Raw genomic sequence first — 17,158 nt, 5'->3', positions numbered from 1 at the left:
TTCTCATCTCTCTCCCTTCCTGTCTGTCTATTCTTGTCTGTCCTTCTCTCTCTCACTTAAAAAGAGAAAGCACAGGAAACTACCAAGTGAGTGACTGCAACACAGAAGACCAAGAAGAGATGTGTAAGTGGAGTACAGATGCACAAAGCAACCCTGCTAAAACCCTATACAAAAACAAAAAACCTTTATTTTTTAAATGTTCAAGAGAAATGAGCGGGTACCTACCTCACTGAAGAGGATTGCCAACAAGTTACCCAACTTATCAAAAGGTGCTCAACTTCACACAGAATCAGGCAAATGCAAAGTAAAACCTTCATGACATACTACTACACATCCAAGAGAATGACCAAGTTGTTTTAAACCAGCAACACGAAATATCAGAGGATGTGAAGTAACAAGAAATCTCATTCACTGATGGAATTATCCACTAAAGCTGAGAACAGCCTCGACCCAGCAATTCCACTCCTAACAAATACACGACATGTACCAAGACACCTAGAAACAACCCAAATTCCCATCAACACTAGAATGAAAAGTCAAATTGAGATATATCACACAATGAACTTCTGCACTGAAAATGACTGATTCAGCTACAAGCAAAAACATATCACTCTCCTAGAAGCTGAGCAAAGAAGCCAGACACAAAGCAATTACCATAGAAGTCAGGTTAATGGTTCATTTCCTTTGGGGGAAAGGAGGACAAAGGGGGGCTTCCAGGGTGCTACAGCTTTCAACTTCCTGACATGGGTGGTGGTTAGAGTTATTTGTGATACATCGTTGAGCGGTATGTACTTTTCCGTATGCGTGTCCTCTTTCACTATTTCTGAAACGCTGAAAGAGAAAGACCAGGAGAGGAATTGAAGACACCTGATTGTGCACAGGACCATGGAATTAAGAAAGATTTTTTCCGTTCTTTAGAATTGGGCACCTGAAACCTGTATAATTATGTTAACCAGCATCACCCCAATAAAGTCAATTGAAAGTAAAAAGATTTTTTTAAGCATGTTTGTATAGCAACGGGAAATATCCAGTAAAGAAGGGGAGTTATGAAGGAGAGAGAGGACAGAATTGTTGAAATGATATCCTGAACTGGATGAGAGGGGATGGTGACTGTGACGGGGGAAAGGCTTCAGTGAGACCCATGGATGGTGCATCTCTAGGGACAGACAGGGAAGGCCCAGCGCATGGGTGCAGGTTGGGTGGACAGGGTGCAGGGAGCTTGTGGTAATTCCCTGAGGCAGAGAGAGCCAGGCCATCAAGGGAGAGAGTAGGTGGTTCCAGAGGATGACATGAGATTCAAGTAAGTCTGAGAGGAGAAGAAGAATCTGTCCCACTGCAGGCTCAGTGTAAGAAAGACTAGGAGAAAAAACTCAGGTGGCCTGCTGGGAACCAGTATCCTTGGGGAGGGCCAGGTTTGGGTCAGAGTGAGGAGGCAAAAGGGAGATTTGGAGAAAAGATGAAAGATCTAGAGGGCTCATGGGGTTGGGTCTTCCTCCTGTCTTCCCAAACTGAGCCCCCAGGCTAAAGCTCCCTGGCACCAGTTCTGGGAAGCCTCTTCAGTGGTGGAAGCAGCTGTGGATAAGCCACAAGGGGTCCGTGAACTTCGTGAAATTGCATGCAATGTGTGAACGTGCATTTGAGAGAAGATAAGGTCCTGGAACAAAAAATGGCCAAGAAGCATAAGGCTAGAGGGGTTTCTAACTCTCCAGTTTCAAAGCCGAGCACAAGGTTCTCCAAGCACTTCTCCGTGCCTCCCTCCCTGCTTTGGTCCTGCCACGTCCTGCCCTGTACACCTTCTCCTGGTGAAATATCCCTCACCCTTTAAGGTCCATCTCTCACCCAACTACCCCAGATAGGCCTTTCCCTATGCCCCCCGTCAAGCCCACTTTTACCTTCAGTGGTCGTGATTGCATGTATCCAGTTAACAAGTATTTACCGTGAACCTACAGGCACTATACTGGGCATTAGGAGAAATGACTCAGACCCCATGTCTTAGGAGCCCCGCAGTCTAGTGAGAAAGACAGGTGCACACACAGACATGTGCTGATCCAAGGCAAGAGGGGCTGCTTAAAGTAGAAACAGTGCTGAGGGAGAACAGAGGGGTAAGGACAGGCTCACAGAGCAGGAGCCATTATGAGTCAGGCAAAGGAGTGGAGGAAGAGCATTCTTAGTGGATGGAAAAGCAATGGCAAAGAAAGAAATGTCAAGGGGTGAGCTCTATTCAGGAGCATCAGTTTTACATGAGCCCATTAGAACATTTATCCTACTGAATGCCAGGTATACAATCACCTTTACTGGCTACTGCCTGATCTCTGGAAGGCAGAGCCCTGCCCTATTTCACTCTGCTTGGTGATGACAGGCCATGGGCTGGATAAATGGGTGAGCGAGCAAATCACAGGGAATATGGCCCAGACATGGGCCACTCGCTGGTCTGAGGAATCCTGACAAGCAGTTTCACAGCAAAGTCCCAGTGCAGATGTACAGAGGGCCTCAAAAGTCAGCCCCCTTTAGAGAAACGAAGATCATATGTCACACATGCCTTGAAGTTTGGCCCTGCTTCTGCTGAGATAACGTGAGAGCTGGCAGGTTTCATTAAATAGCACATGTCACAGTAAATGTCAGCAGTCAATGATTAATTGATACCAGGAACACAAGTATGGACATTATCATAATGTACATAGTAATGCCACAAACAAGCACTCCAGGGCTCACAGCAGAAGAGCCAATGCCCAGGACCATATGTCAGACTGGGGCCCAGGATGGGCCCAGGTCAGCTGAGCCCCACCCAGTTCACCACACTGCCAGATGGCTCTGGTGAAAAGAAAGGCAGAGGTGAGCTCTGGAGCCAGGATGTCTGGCATTACAAAGCAGAAGCTGCAGCAAAAATCAGAAAAGAAAATCCAGTTGTTGTGGCTGAAAAAATCCAGAGAATATAAATTACTACTTGTGAAGAGACTAAAACTTTTTATTTTAATATATCATAGGAAACATTAAAGAGCAGATGCATGGCCATTTTCAAAAAAACAAACAAACAAAAAAAAAAACCTTGTTTTAATGAAAATGGAGCTATACTTCTAAAAATTTTTATAATATCCTTAATACTACTAAATTAAATGTCCCATCAAGTTCACTGGGAAGGGAAGGTACAGAGGAAAATTGTATCCAAACACTTCATGAGTTTGACAAGAAATTGCTGTTAAGGCACTACACATCTTCTTTGGTTAAATGATTAACTATTTAAATCACTTGAAAAAAGAGGTAATACAAAATACACACTGAGCAGCTGTGTGACGCTGAGAAAGTTACGTAACTTCTCTGATCTGTATTTTCGCCTCTGCAAGACAGGGTCAATGATGCCCCCAGCTCCTTGGGGCTGGCATTCCCAAGGGAGTTAACACTGAGAGGAATCCTCAAGTGGGCTATGCTAACAAACCACAGATACTGTTCCTGTCATTGTTGTCATCTGCATCAGCCAGGGTCAGCTCTCTGCCAGTGGGGGTGCTATCGGACTCACTGGCCCTAGGCGATAAAACCTGGGGGTTCAGAAGATCCTGGTTTCCTTTCTCATCCTGGTGCTCTGCACACCAGCTAACAGCCCCAGGATCCCAGGGACGCCTCCACATGGAGCCCAGGTGAAGCAGGACCTTGACTGCTACCTCTTAGGTCTTACTTAAGTGCTTAGGGACAGTTCAAGGCCTCCTGGCAAGTAAAAGGGGGAGGAGACCTTTAAAGAACAGAGCCTTAGCCCCTGAAGAGGATGTCTGGTATACTGAGCCTTCTCTCTACAACAGCGGTTCTCAACCTGTGGGTTGCGACCCCGGCGGGGTCGCCTAAAGCCATCGGAAAATACATAATGCATATCAGGTATTTACATTCCGAATCATAACTGTAGCAAAATTACAGTTATGAAGTAGCCACCAAAATTATTTTTTTGTTTGGGGTCACTGCAATATGAGGAACTATATTGTGGGGTCACAGCATTAGAAAGGTTGAGAACCACTGCTCTACAAAATGCAGGGTGTCAGAGCCGTGTGGAGTCCCCAAGGCTCTGGCACAGTGCCCCAAGCCCACCCCACTGCAGCCCTCATTCCCAGGCACACCCCAAGGCTGGGCACTGCCATTCCAGCATCTCCTCATAATAACCTCCCCTCCAGCATCTCACTCTCCAATCCTCCACTCACATTTCCCAGCTCACCAGCTCCAAGGGCCCTGAATCCAACAATCTCCAGGCCCTGACAAGGGCTTGGCACCCAGTGGCCCTCGGTAAATACTGTTAAAGCTGAATCGGTATATCCCACTCATCTCACAAACCTGACATACACCAAGCAGCGTGTGAGGTGCTGGGAGTCACACCAGGATGAATAAGACAGACCCACCCAGCCCCTACTCTCACAGGGTCTGTGGTCACCAGGGAAGTAGTTCACTGAGCACAGGGATGAGGTGCTATGGGGACACACAGCAGTGGCCCCTACTCTGGCCTGAAGGCCAGGGAAGGGCAAGTAGAAGTGAGAGTTGCAAAGAAAGGACAGTGTTCTGGGCAGAGGTAAGAATCTAGGCAAAGGCCAGAAGCACAGGGTGGCCAGAGCTGAGACTGGAGGGAGAAGTGAGGCATCACTAGGGGCCCTTGCAAGCGATGCTAATTAGCTGCTATGTTAAGGAAACAGAAGCTCCTGAAGAGTTGATTAAGGGAGTGATCAGATTTGCCCTCTAAGGTCATTCTAACAGCAGCTTGGGAGCCAATGGGCGGAGGGTGAGACTGCAGGCAGAGCAAAAGCCCGGGAGGCGGGCGCAGGAGTCTGCACAAACAGTGGCAGCAGCCTGAAAAGATCCTGCTGTGGAGAGCATGTGGCTGTGATGCAGCTCCCCTGCAGTTGGCTGTGGCCACGTGACTAAGTTCTGGTCAAATGCATTTAAATCAAAGGCATGTGTGCAGCTTTCGAAGAAGTGTCCCTAAGGAGAGTGCCCTTCCGTGTTTCTGTTGGATGGAAAGGTGGCTGTGATGGCTGGACCTAGTGTGGTCATCTGGGACCATGTGGTGATCTAGAGAACAGAGACGGAGGCCACACATGGTGGAGCAGCAGGACAGAAGGAGCCTGTTGTTGTCACTGAGGAGTGACTCTGAGGAGCAGAGCTGCCACACCAGCCCTTTCTGCCATGGCTGTCACTCAGCAGGAAACTGAAGTTCTATCCTGGTTCCCCACAGTCATGTTGGGCTTCTATCCCACAGGCCGAACCCGAGTGTAACCGACAGAGAGAAGCAGACCTGGGATACACGTGGGAGGAAACAAGACAGAAGGTGGGAAGGACCCCAATCCGTGGCTGAGGGAGACAGAAGAAGCGGAATCACTCCTGGGTGTCTGGATGGCACGGCCATGGAGATGGATGTTGGAGCCATTTGCTGATGCGGAAATGCTTGGGTGGGTGCAGGTTAGAGGGACTCCAGAACCAAGTGAGGAATGCCAGTAATTCCAAGAGGAGATGGGAGCTTAGCCTGAAACCCCACCCAGTAATGCTCCTTATCCTGTCTCAATGCACGGAGACACAGCTGCACAGAAAGAGAAACGGGTCAGGAACCAGATGACGCAAAGATGGCTTCTTCACTGCTTCCTGTGCAGCCATGGATGAATCACCCCTCGCCCGGGCCTCAGTCTTCTCATCCATACAAGGAGATACTTCCCTCCTTGCTTACCTCAGTGGGTCACTGGAGGATGTGCTAATGCACCGTGCGTGAAAGTAATGTCAACGACAGGTGCTACCCGACCAAGGGCAGTAATAGTGCAGGTGTAGTTAATGAACTGTTGGCAAAGGGGTAAACCCCCTGAGATGGAAGTCCACCCACAGTGGGGCTCAGGCTTCCCGAGACAAATCTGGAATCTTGTCAAGGGATATTTACAACTCCTAGGACTTTGCAATGATTTGCAAGGGGAGGGTGTGGCGCACCCAGGACAGGGTACCTCAAAAGTCAGGATGAGCGGCCCTCCACAGAGTGGCCCCACGGCCCTGGTTCTGTGCGTTCCAGAACTGCAGCCTCAGCGGCAGGGCTCTGGAGCCGCAGCCAGAGTCTGGACTAGTCTGGACTGGCTACTGAATGTGTTCTTCACCCAAATGCCCAATCTGATGCCTCTGCCTCAGCTTCCCTGTGGAGCCAGGACCTGAATTCTCACCTGATTGGCTGGGGCCCCAATATTCTGCTTTGCTCTTCTCCTGGTGTCTGAACCTTGATCCTCAGTTGCCACTTTCTGCGACTCTTGCAGCCACACCTCCTTAATCAGAATGATCCCCAGAGGTTCCCTCCAGCCTCACTTCTCACCAAAGCCCTGGGTGCACCTAGGGCCCAGCCAGAGCCATCTGCCTATAGGTCCCCTCCTCCGTGCCTCTGCAGGCCTTAATCACCCTTTTCTGCCGGGCACGCTCCTACTCATTCTTCCTCACACAGAGTAGTCCACTAGGAAGTGGTTGCTTCTGTGGTCCCACTGTTCTGTGGGCTGCGCCTCTATCTCAGCACTCCTCACATGCTACTGCCGGGTTTACAGGGGGCTCCCCCAAAGATTGCACGTTCCTTAAAAGCACAGAGCACATTTTGTCATCTCACAGCAGCAGCTGGGCCTTGCCCAGGGCCCAGGACTCCAGACAGTGGAGGTGCTTGGTGTATGCGGACTGGATGGATGGATGACTGAATAGCCAGGGAGATGAGTAAACAGAAAAGGAACTATCAGTATCACCCAACTCAATGCCAGCCTGCAGGATCCCAAGCTTCTCAGGACCCTGCAGCTGGCTTCTGACCCTTTCTATCTAGCCCATGACATACCCAGTGTGCCCTGAGAAGTGACAGCTGTCTACCCCTAATAGGCTCTCCTGAACAAAACTTGGCCAGCCCCTATAAGACGGTCATGCATTTCAAGACTCAGGGCTACAGGTGACCCTTGGACCTAACCTGACTGACTCTTCTCAGCTTCCCCATCCTTCCTCCTTCTCTCTGTCTGCATGGGTCAAGCAACAACGAGCAGCCCAGCCTTCTATCCTCATGCCCCTGCTCCTGGGACCCTGATGGGCCAGAAGGAATGGAGTCTAGGAAGCTGCTCCCTCCACTAAGGAGCAGTTTCCTCTCTCACCCCTCTCTAGACCTAGGAGGAGTCAAACGAAAGACACATGTGCATGCATGTGCATGTGTGTCACAGCTGATCCTCACCCACCGGAATCCACTCTGTGAGTTTCTGGGGTTGACCAGAACGCAATCCCAGGTGCGAGTGGGAGTGTTCTTGAACAGAATCAGCTGCCCTTCCTCCCGGATCCGGCCACTCGAGGTGTAGTCAGCCATGTCCACCTCCTTCACCCGGAATGGATTGGAGAACAAGCTGGTGACGCTACTGAGAGTATTCACTAGGCGGCCGAAGAACTGCATCTTCTCTGGGGCTGGTGGGGAGGCCCTGCTGCCTTCCCCCAGTCTGGAAGAAAATGGGGTCTCTGGTCAGCTGGGCACGGTCTCCCATGCCCACCTCACCAAGTACAGCGGTTTCCTGCCCAGGCACCCAGATGGCTCCCCACCAGCGTGGTTCCCCTGATCCTGGGCCTGCAGGGACCTGAAAGGAAGGAAAGAGAGAGATGGCACTGAGTGGGAGGTAAGAAGACCTAATGGGAATTACAGAGCTGCCACTGTGCACTGGCGACCAGACTTCCCAGCTACCTGACCCAGTTTCCCAGAGAGACTCAGTTTCCTCATCTGTAGCGTGGAGCTACATTTTAAAAAAATTGACTTTAAAGAGAAAGGAAGGGAGAGAAAGAGAAAGAGAAACATCAATTTGTTGTTCCACTTATTTCTGCATTCACTGGTTGACTCTTGTATGTGGCCTGACTGGGGATCAAACCTGCAACCTTGTTGTATCGGGATGATGCTCTGAACAACCGAGCTATCCAGCCAGGGCCAGTGTAGAGTTGTATTGATCAAAGGAATACACAGGCAATCCTGCCCTGTGCCGATGGAGGGCTTCTCCCTACACACAGGAGGTGGAGAGTCAACTTTTTAGCACTCAAAGAGTTTGGCAGGGTCATTTCAACTCCGCAAACAAAACCAGTGTCCACTCTCTACTAGAGACCACGAGAGGACCAGAATCACCTCACACTCCACCAGGGGCAGAGAACTGTAAGCACTTGTCTAAAACCTTTAATACTTGCTACACTGGTTTCCCAAGAAGCTCTAAGGAAACACAAAACCAAGCTCTTCAGAAATTAATATGAATGAAAAGACTCAGAAAAAGCAAACACGTGTTGGATGGAAATTTTATGTTTCATATTCTTGAGGTCACAATTTCTGCTATGGAAATTATCCCCAGTTTGGACGACAGAAGAACTAGATGTCTTGTTATTTCCTGGGTTTCCAGAAAGCACACTGCCTTCCTAAGTCAGTGTCACCAATAGAGGCCTACCTCTGCCTCTGTGCCAAAACATCACCTACCAGAAGAGCACAACAGACACTAAGGACAGATCCTCAAGTGCGGGCGCTCTGTGGGAGAGTGGGCCTCTGAGTGGACACTAGTCACACCCTGGCCCAGGTGTTGAGGAGAGGATCAATTTCAGGGGTAAAAGGAACAAGAGGCCTCTTTTCATCATCTAAATAGAGAATATGAGTCAATAGTGATAATTATATTGGAGGCATTTATTGAGCACTTACTAGGTAGCAGGCCCTGAGCTAAGTCCATCACATCACGTCATTGTCTCCTTTCCCACAAAACCACACAAGGCTGATGCATTGAATACAGCTCTGGAGCAAACCTGCATTCAGATCCCAGCTTCACTACTCACCAGTTGTGTGACCTTGGGCAAGTTACTTAACCCAAGGCTCAGTTTCCTCATCTGTAACATGGCGACCATAACAGTGCCTTAATAATAGAACCTAGCCGATAGTAAATGTTCAATAAACGTTAACCCTCTTTACTTTGACCCCTTTTACAGATAAGGAACTGGGGCTTAGAGAAGCATGTTGCAGAGCTTTGCCCTGGCCAGGTAGCTCAAATGGTGAGAGTGTTGTCCCGATATGCCAAGGTTGCGGTTCCATCCTGTCAGGACACATGTAAGAATCAATCAATGAATGCATACATAAGTGGCACAACAAATTGATGTCACTGTCTCTAATATCAATCAATTAAAAAAGAAAATGCTTTGAAGCATGACAATGTTCCTTCCTTTTTTGATTAGTAGTAAGTGTGGTGAGAACAGCCTATGAGCCTCAGTTCTCCTTTAAAATGAGAACGATAATCACCTCTTGTGCAAGGTAAGAATGGAATGAGAACATTTGTGAGAATGCTTAGACCTGTGTCAAGTTCTTCCTTTCTTCTGCATCAGAGAGTGTAAGGACAGAGGAGCTGGGGTGAGGACAGGAGAGAACCCCAAGGAAAAGTGTGGGATTGGTCCCAGGGAAAAACAAAACCCAAAATGGAAGACAGGCATGCACATCAATGTGCACAATAACAATTTTTGTTTTGACAAAGAAATAGAAGCAACTTCAGTGCCCAACATTAGGGCAATTGTAAATTATAAAACATTTATCCTAGAGACACCACGTGGTCATTAAAACCTGTGACTGTGAAGGTTGTAACAACTCAGGAGGAGTGTGTGACATTCCGTTACAGGCTCAGTGGCATAGAGTCCATGTGCTCCCCATCAAGTCCCTGCTGCTCAAGGGCTGCAAGCACGGCCTGCGGAGCCCCCACCTCCCTTTGCAGCCTCTCCCCTTTTGTCCCATCCCATCAACTCCAAACCATGCCCGATTCCAGAAAGCTGCACTGTTCCACACTGCTTTGCCTGTCTGTGTGGGTTTGTTGATCTGGCCAGTCCTTCCCCGCTTCTTCCTCCTGCCAGGTTGCACAATTCCTAAAGCTACTCACACCAAACACTCACGGGCCTCTTTCTGGGCTCTGCCCTGTTCCAAGAGTTTACATCTACCATTTCATCCGCACCCCTGTCCATTACCACTGTTACCAATGTTATCCTCGTTTTACACATGAGAAAATCAAGGAACAGAGAAGTGAAGTAGCACACCCAAGGTCACACAGCTCGTGGGTGGAGGAGTGAGGACTTGAGCCCACATGGGCTGGCTCTGGAGTCTGAGCTTCTCAAAGGCAGGTGCTGCACCCCTGCACTCACCCGGAGCACTAAGCTTGGCCCATAGGAAGTCTGTTAAAACATAATTTGCATAATTTAACTGAGTAAAAATTAGGCACAGAAAAAGACAGAACGAAAGACTGATAGAAAACATTCCAAAATACTAAGAGTAGATAAGGGTATTGGGTTTATGGGGATTTTTTTTCCTTCTCCCTATATTCTAAATGGTATGGAAAATGATTATATTTTAAAAAGAAAGTAGGTGTGGTGTTAGCCTGAGGGGAAGGGGGTGGGGAAAGGTGGAGGTAGCAAAGGGGGGATAAATGGGGACAGAAAGACTTTGCTTGGGGCGATGGGCACATGATGCAGTGTGCAGATGTTTTGTTGAGTTGCACACTTGAAACCTGTATGGTTTTGTGAACCAATGTCACCCCAATAAATTAATAAAAGAACAGAAAGTAGTACTATAGGGGAGATAGGGGGACCCTTGGGGTCAGCCTGGCTTAGAAAGGCAGCACAGAGGCTCCCAGAGGGCAGGCTGGCTGCACCGGGAATGGTGCTCACTAGAAGTGGGAAGTCAGGAGCGTCGGCACCAGGGAACCCACGCTGGCTAAGGGGTGGAAGGTCAGTCACTGTGGTGGTCCAGCTGGATAGAAGGAAGATACCCCTGCCCAGTCCACAGGGTCCTGGGCTGGTGCCAGGGGTGCCTCCCACATCGACAGCAGCCTGACCACTGAAAGGACACACCAGGCTCTCCTCCCACCTTCCAGGCCAGGCAAGAGGATGAAATGACACAATGTAGGGAAAGTGTCCAGGATGCTCTGGGCACATAACAGTGGCCATTGTTATCACGAGGTGGAAGAAAGGAAATTAAAACTACCAGGCCACATCCTGGAACAATCATAACAGGCCAACCTGCAGAGTGCAGGTGTGGAGCAGACAGCACATGCTTGCGCTTCCTACTCGTTTCTGTGGCTTCCTCCCATCCCCGCCATCTCTGATCTCAGAGCCCGGGTTTTTTCCAGCACAGTTTCCCATCCCCTGTCAGAGGCCCAGCTTGTCTGCTTGGTTCCTCCAGGGAAGAATTACCATGGCTGCTGGGTGTGAGGCGCCCGTGGAGGAACTGTAAAGCAGGAAGGACAAGGAATATTACCCCCATTTCAGAGGTAAAAAAACTGAGGTCCAGAGAGGCCTTAAATTGTGGGTGTTCGAAGAGTAATTTAAGGACATGTTGATGTCCACCGAAAAAGCAAACAAAAAATCCTTACTGGGATCAGAGGGCAATTTGCACTAACAGATAGACTCTTGGGTGAATTTCCTGGAAGGAGCTAATTTAATTGGGTTCACCAAATGAGTAGTCATGGGGGAACTCAAGCCCAGTCTCTGTCTTAAAAAGTACACAGCCCCTTGTGGCAGAAGTGTCAGGGAAGAATGGCTAGAGGAGGTGACTCTTGAGCTGTACTTTGAAGTTGGGGGTGGGGTAGAGGTCTTCCCAGAAGACAGAGCCCACAGCATGTGTGGAAAGGCATGGGGACAGGAGCCTGCATGACCCATCTGGGAATGAGCATTTTCCCTGGGGCCAGGTAGCACAAAGGAGGTGCTACGATTACTGCTGCTATCAACATGAATACTGGTTACCATGGAGCCAGTTGTCCAACATCTGACATGCCAGCCTTGATCACAGCCACCATGTGAAGTGGGTTCTTTATTCCTAGTTTACAGACAAGGAGACAAGTTCAGTAAGTCTAGCAAGGATTGGGGAGCATGTAGGATCGTTATGGGGGTGGTTAGGGAGAACTCAGTCACCAAATATCTGGTTCCCCTTGGGCCACAAATTCCCTGAAGGGCTGTCACAGGTCTCAGGCAGGAGAGGAAGTGCAAAGCCACCAGGCCCTGGGCCTGTCCTCTCTCCTATTCTGGAAGCTTATGTGTAAAAACAGCTCTCCCAGAGTGAAAGGGGACACTTCCGGGCCTGTCTCAGATGGAGTGCCCTCCCCTATTCCTGCCAGAGCCTCTGCTCTTCTTTCAAGGCCCAGTGACCCCCATGAACCCTCAGGGCATCACACCTGCCCTTCTTGCAACACTCACCCTCCCAACTCACACTAGAGCCCTGTCTGTACATACGCACCATGAAGGTCAGGTCCACCCACCCATCTTATAACCTCCCTGTGCAAATCAGACTCCCTGTCCAGCGGCTCCCCATTACCTGGCAGAGAAAGAATGTGAGCATCCAGGTGAGCTAACCTGGCCCACTCCTGCAGCCTATAGCTGTGCCATCAAAACCTCCACATTTGGGCCTCAGTGTCACTTCATGCTCACTCTCCCGCCCCCCCACCCCGACCTGTCTTCCTTGTCTCAGAGGATGCTCTTAATAAAGGACTGTTAGACAAATGGATAACCCCTGTTGCCCTTCAAGACTCACTTTGTGTGCTGCCACCTCTAAGAACCATACCCTGTGTCTCCCCTGCTCTCAACCCCGGTACCCATGCTCCTTCCTCCATACCCTCCACCACTCAGCACACACCCCCTCTGCAGCCCTTATCCTGTGAGACTGAGGGTGTATCTGTGGGTCTGGGCTGCCTGCCTGCCCCTCTTTCATTTGTTTATCCAAGCACCTAGCAAGCAGTGGCTGTTTAATAAATGTTTGGTGAGTGAATGAGAACTAGTGAATGAAGCAACTGGAAGCACAGGGGCTGGCACCTGGGACACCCCCTCCTTCCTCTCTAACTCCCTTGCAGGTGGTAACAGACCATCCTATTCTCTGCCCACTCTGAGCTATGTCAACACAACAGAAAGTCTCAGGGAGTGCTCAATCCTGCTGGGCCCCAGGAGTGACACTGAGCTTTGGTCTGGAAAGTTCAGCTTTATATACCACCAGCTGAGTTCATTCATACTCCAAGCAGAAAGACTCTTAAAGCCCCTGCTTCCTACTTGAAGAAGCCTAGCCAGAGAGGCCGGACGGCTGCCTGGGAGGCGCGTGACAGGATTCACAGGCCGCCGTGCCAGGAAGCTGACCTCACAGGACTGGCCACGTGGGGACTCTGGGAGCACACGCAGAGCTGCTCAAGCTGGAAATCAGACTTCACGAGACCTGGCTGCTTACGACAGGATGTCCCATGATTGGAATGACAGGCACAGGACAGCAACACCCTCCTATGTGGCTGATGTCTCCCCCAGTCCACTGCCCTGGCAGATGGGCTGAGAACATGGGGTATGATCAGAGCACCAAGCCTGCACTGACCACTGCAGACTTCCTTCCTGCACCTCTTAGCACATGAGCACGTCTCCCCGCAGGCCACAACGCTTCACAGCTGACGGGGACTTTCACATTGTAGCTGCCATGACACTCACAAATGTCTGTCAAAGAGAAAACGTGCAGTTGTGGGGAATATGGGGAAACTGAGGCTTAGAGAGAGATGGGTGGTGTTGCCTGGTAGCTGGACTCATGCATTGAACAGTACTCAGCAGAGGGCCTGCACACAGTATGCACTCAATTAGTACATGAGGAAAGACTGGATGAAAGTCGGGTCAAGTCAGATGTCACTTCCACCTCCCATTGGAGCCTCTGGACCTCCAAGGCTGCCTCCAAAACAAAATGTTCCTCCAAATGTTTGCTCTGACCCAGCTCATCCCTCTTTCCTAAGAGAGTGATGAATGGGGAAGAGATGGCTCCCATCACCTTCTACCCCAACAACACTGCCATATTCGTCCAGCACCACCTGGGCACCAGGCACCTCACCAAGTTTTTTAGGCAATTATATTTAATTCTCAAAGTACTCACTCAAGAAGGTATACTTCTCCCATGTTACATCCAGGAAACTGAGACATAGGCAATTATGTGACTCATCAGAGCTGAACCCAGTGAGCTGGAATCTAGAGCACCAGCTGATAATCCTCAGACCATCTTCAGGATAAAGCCTGGCTGGAAAATGGCTGAGTGAGGCATGATTTTCAGACCTCGTACTCCAAAAACTAAGGCCCTCACCTTATAAATGCATTGCCATTCACATGAGCCAAAGCAAAACGCTTTTTGAAAAAGGTGCCTCTTTTATTCACTCTGCTCAGCTGGACCACAGCTGGAAGCAAACTGCCCCAGAAGTATTGCTGGAGCTCCCAAGGACAAGAGACATCAATAACTCTAAGAGATCTTTGGGCTGGTGGCACGGGACAGGGTGGCCCATGTTAATGACTCCCTCTACAAATATTTATTGAAGACCGATTATTTGGCAGGCATTGATCTAAGTGCTAAGAATACACCAATGAACAAAACAGACAAAATCCCTGCTCTCCCAGAACTTATATTTAGAGGGCTATAAATAATAAAGAAGATAAATGGGAAAAGTATATGCATAGGTTTAGAGGCTGATTAGGTGCTGAAGAAAAAAATAAACCAGAGCAGGTAGACAGAAAGTGTCCAGAAAGACACTGAATTTTTAGAGTGAACAGGGAAGTCCTCAACCAAGAACTTGACCTTGAATAAAGCCTTAAAGGAAATAAAGGCAAGTCATAAAGATATCTAGATGAAGAGTTTTCCAGGCAGAGGGGTGAGCAAGTGCAAATGCCCTGGGGCTGCAGCATGCCTGGTAAGTTCCAGGAACAGGAAGCCAGCCTTCGAGGACAGAGAGACAACTGGAGCCAAGCATGCACAGTGAGAGAAGCCACTGCAGGGCTTGAAGCAAAGGGAGTGACATTTTAACAGATCGCTTTGGCTGGATGCAGAGTTGTATAGGCACCAAAGATAATCATACAGCTTTGGCCTGAGCAACTAGAAGAATACTGCCATTTCTTAAAGATGGGAAAGTGAGTGGGAGGGACAGGTTTTGGATGATGGTGGAAGAAGGGTGAAGGGGTAAATATTTAAGAATTTAATTCTAAAAACTTTAAGTTTGAAATGCCTAAGTTTCAGGTATTAAATGGGTAACTAGCTATGTGAGTCTATCATTCAGGGGAAAGGTTTGGACAGGACTGGAGATATAAATTTGAAAGCTGTTAGGGTAGAGATGGTACTTAAAGCTAAGAAAATGGATGAGATCACCAAAAAATGAGGATGGACAAAAAAGAGAAGAGGCATTTAAGGCATGGACCTATTAAAATGTTCTCCCAGGTAGCCACCCTTTACAAAGTGACGCTTGTAACACAGGCATCTCCTTCACTACAGCAATGTGTGTGCGTGTGTATCACACATATACATTTAAATTCCTCCTTCCTCTATTGCTGATGTCATTCTGCTGAGTGAGAAGGGAATTTCCTTTTGGGCATACTGTCATCTAACAAGAAAGTAACCCTTGGAAGGAGAAAAAGTGCCCTGGGCACTGAGACCATAGTAGTGATCCTTACACAGCAGGGCAATCACATTGGCTCTAATGTTATGAAGTACTGTGTTCAGATTTTAGCTCCAACCTGCACCAAATGGTGTGATCTCAGGGAACTCACCTGCCCTCTCTCTACCTTATGTTAAGTGGGAATAATACTGGCTATATCAAGGTTAGCCTAGCACATAGTAAACAGTCCATTAATATCTGTTAAATAAAGGAGGAATGCATGAATGAATGGTAAGGATGGCATAGAAGAGAGCTTTACTCATAGTGAATGATCAATACAGCCAAATACTAAGTGAAAGACAATGAACCTTCTACTAATCTTCTCTTCCTTTGTTTGTTTTTTCCATTCTATCCCTTTCTCTTTCCTGTCTATGACAAAATAGCAAAACTATGCATTTGTACAGGACCATACTGGTTACAAAGCTTTGCTTTCTACCTTATGTCAAGTTTTGAACCTTACAACAGCCTTATGAGGGCAGGGAATACAATTCCCCCTGTCACAGATGAGGAAACTGAGACTTGGACAAAAAATGGCCTCCAAACTCCAGGAGCATTTTGAGGCAAAGACAGTAACAAAAACACTGCATTCAGCTCAAGGGTGGACCATATGTGTTGCCAAACCTAACATCCTGTTGGGTGGGCAAGAGGCAGGTGAAGGAAAGATTCAGAAGCTCGGGGGAAGGTATTTGTTTGATAGTCCATTTTTAAAAATGTGCAGAGATCCCTTAGCCCCCTGTGCCCTTCCTCACCCACACCCATGGTCCTGCCTGTCCCAGTCACATGGTCACATGCACCCTGTCACCTGTTTTCAGGTCATCTGTAGGAGCAGGAGGTGGACAGAAGATTGGGGGGTTGGGGGACTATGGCTATGGGGAAGGAAGGAGCATGGTGAGGGGAGCAGGCATAGATGGAATCTGGGTACGGGAGAGACAATAAGCAGGGAGTCAGAAATGGGGTACAGTAAAATGGAGAACGGGGAGACAAATGGAGGTGAAGTGGGGATCAAATAAAAATACAGAGGCAGAAAAATAGGGAACACTTAGGCACAGGAAGATGGGGAAGGGAGGAGGGGTTGACTCACAAAGTTAGGGACAGAGGAAAGACACACAGGGCAGACGAGGGTGCTGAAGAGGACTCAGGGCCGTCGCTAGGGTCCCTGGGGTGACAAGAGAGGTCACGGGATGGGAGTTGGGGAAGCTGGTGGATCAAAGGGAGGAACCTGGGGGAACTCAGGAGTCACACAAGGGTCAATGGAGGACATGCCTCAGAATAACGGAACGCTGAGAAGGTACGAAGGAGGGACCACGATGTCTGAGGCGCTGAGGAGGTTCGGGAAGAGTTAGGGAAGGGGTTCCCCCAGGCCCCGCCTCCCCTGCCCCGTCACTCACCTCGGCTTACTCAGCACTTCTAGTTCCTTCTACTTCCGCCAACAAACGAGCCCAGGGCCACAGCCACCGCTCTCCGCCAATCACCGAAGGCCTTGCCTCCCCAGCCGCCGCTGAGGCCCCACCCCCACACCGCGAGCGCGGCGCTCAAGGAAGGCGGGGAGGAGGCGCCGCCATCTTATAACTGCCCAATGGAAGAGGCTCTCATCGCCAAGGGAGGCCGGGCTGTGGGCTGCAGCCAATCCTCGCCGGTGGGATTCGGCCACGTCTGTGTTGGGCGGAAGATGTTCGTGTCGGCTTGTTGGCAGACATGTTGGTGAGGGGCAGGCGTGTCTTTCTTCTCTGCCCTCCGCT

At 49.2% G+C, this 17,158-nt stretch overlaps 1 protein-coding gene across 5 annotated transcripts in view; it reads right to left on the bottom strand.

The window, feature by feature from the left end:
- Positions 1-16,883, bottom strand: part of PLA2G6 (phospholipase A2 group VI) — a 58,018-nt gene extending 41,135 nt beyond the window's left edge. For 2 of the 5 annotated variants that reach the window (XM_066258340.1, XM_066258376.1), the window contains exons 1-2: positions 11,730-11,748; positions 7,194-7,445 (exon numbers count right to left, since the gene is read on the bottom strand). In XM_066258340.1, coding sequence (XP_066114437.1) covers positions 7,194-7,402 — 209 coding nt within the window. In that variant the 5' untranslated portion in view covers positions 7,403-7,445; positions 11,730-11,748. Of the gene's footprint in view, positions 1-7,193; positions 7,446-7,545; positions 7,581-11,729; positions 11,758-16,807 lie in introns of those variants that run through there. The other 3 variants (XM_066258358.1, XM_066258349.1, XM_066258369.1) reach the window with 3 other exon arrangements.
- Between the last annotated feature and the right edge of the window lie 275 nt (positions 16,884-17,158).

Source organism: Saccopteryx bilineata, chromosome 1 (genome assembly GCF_036850765.1).
Source record: "Saccopteryx bilineata isolate mSacBil1 chromosome 1, mSacBil1_pri_phased_curated, whole genome shotgun sequence".
NCBI lineage: Eukaryota > Metazoa > Chordata > Mammalia > Chiroptera > Emballonuridae > Saccopteryx > Saccopteryx bilineata.
The sequence above is the reverse complement of the archived record's forward strand: the minus strand, read 5'-3'. Positions and strand labels throughout refer to the sequence as shown.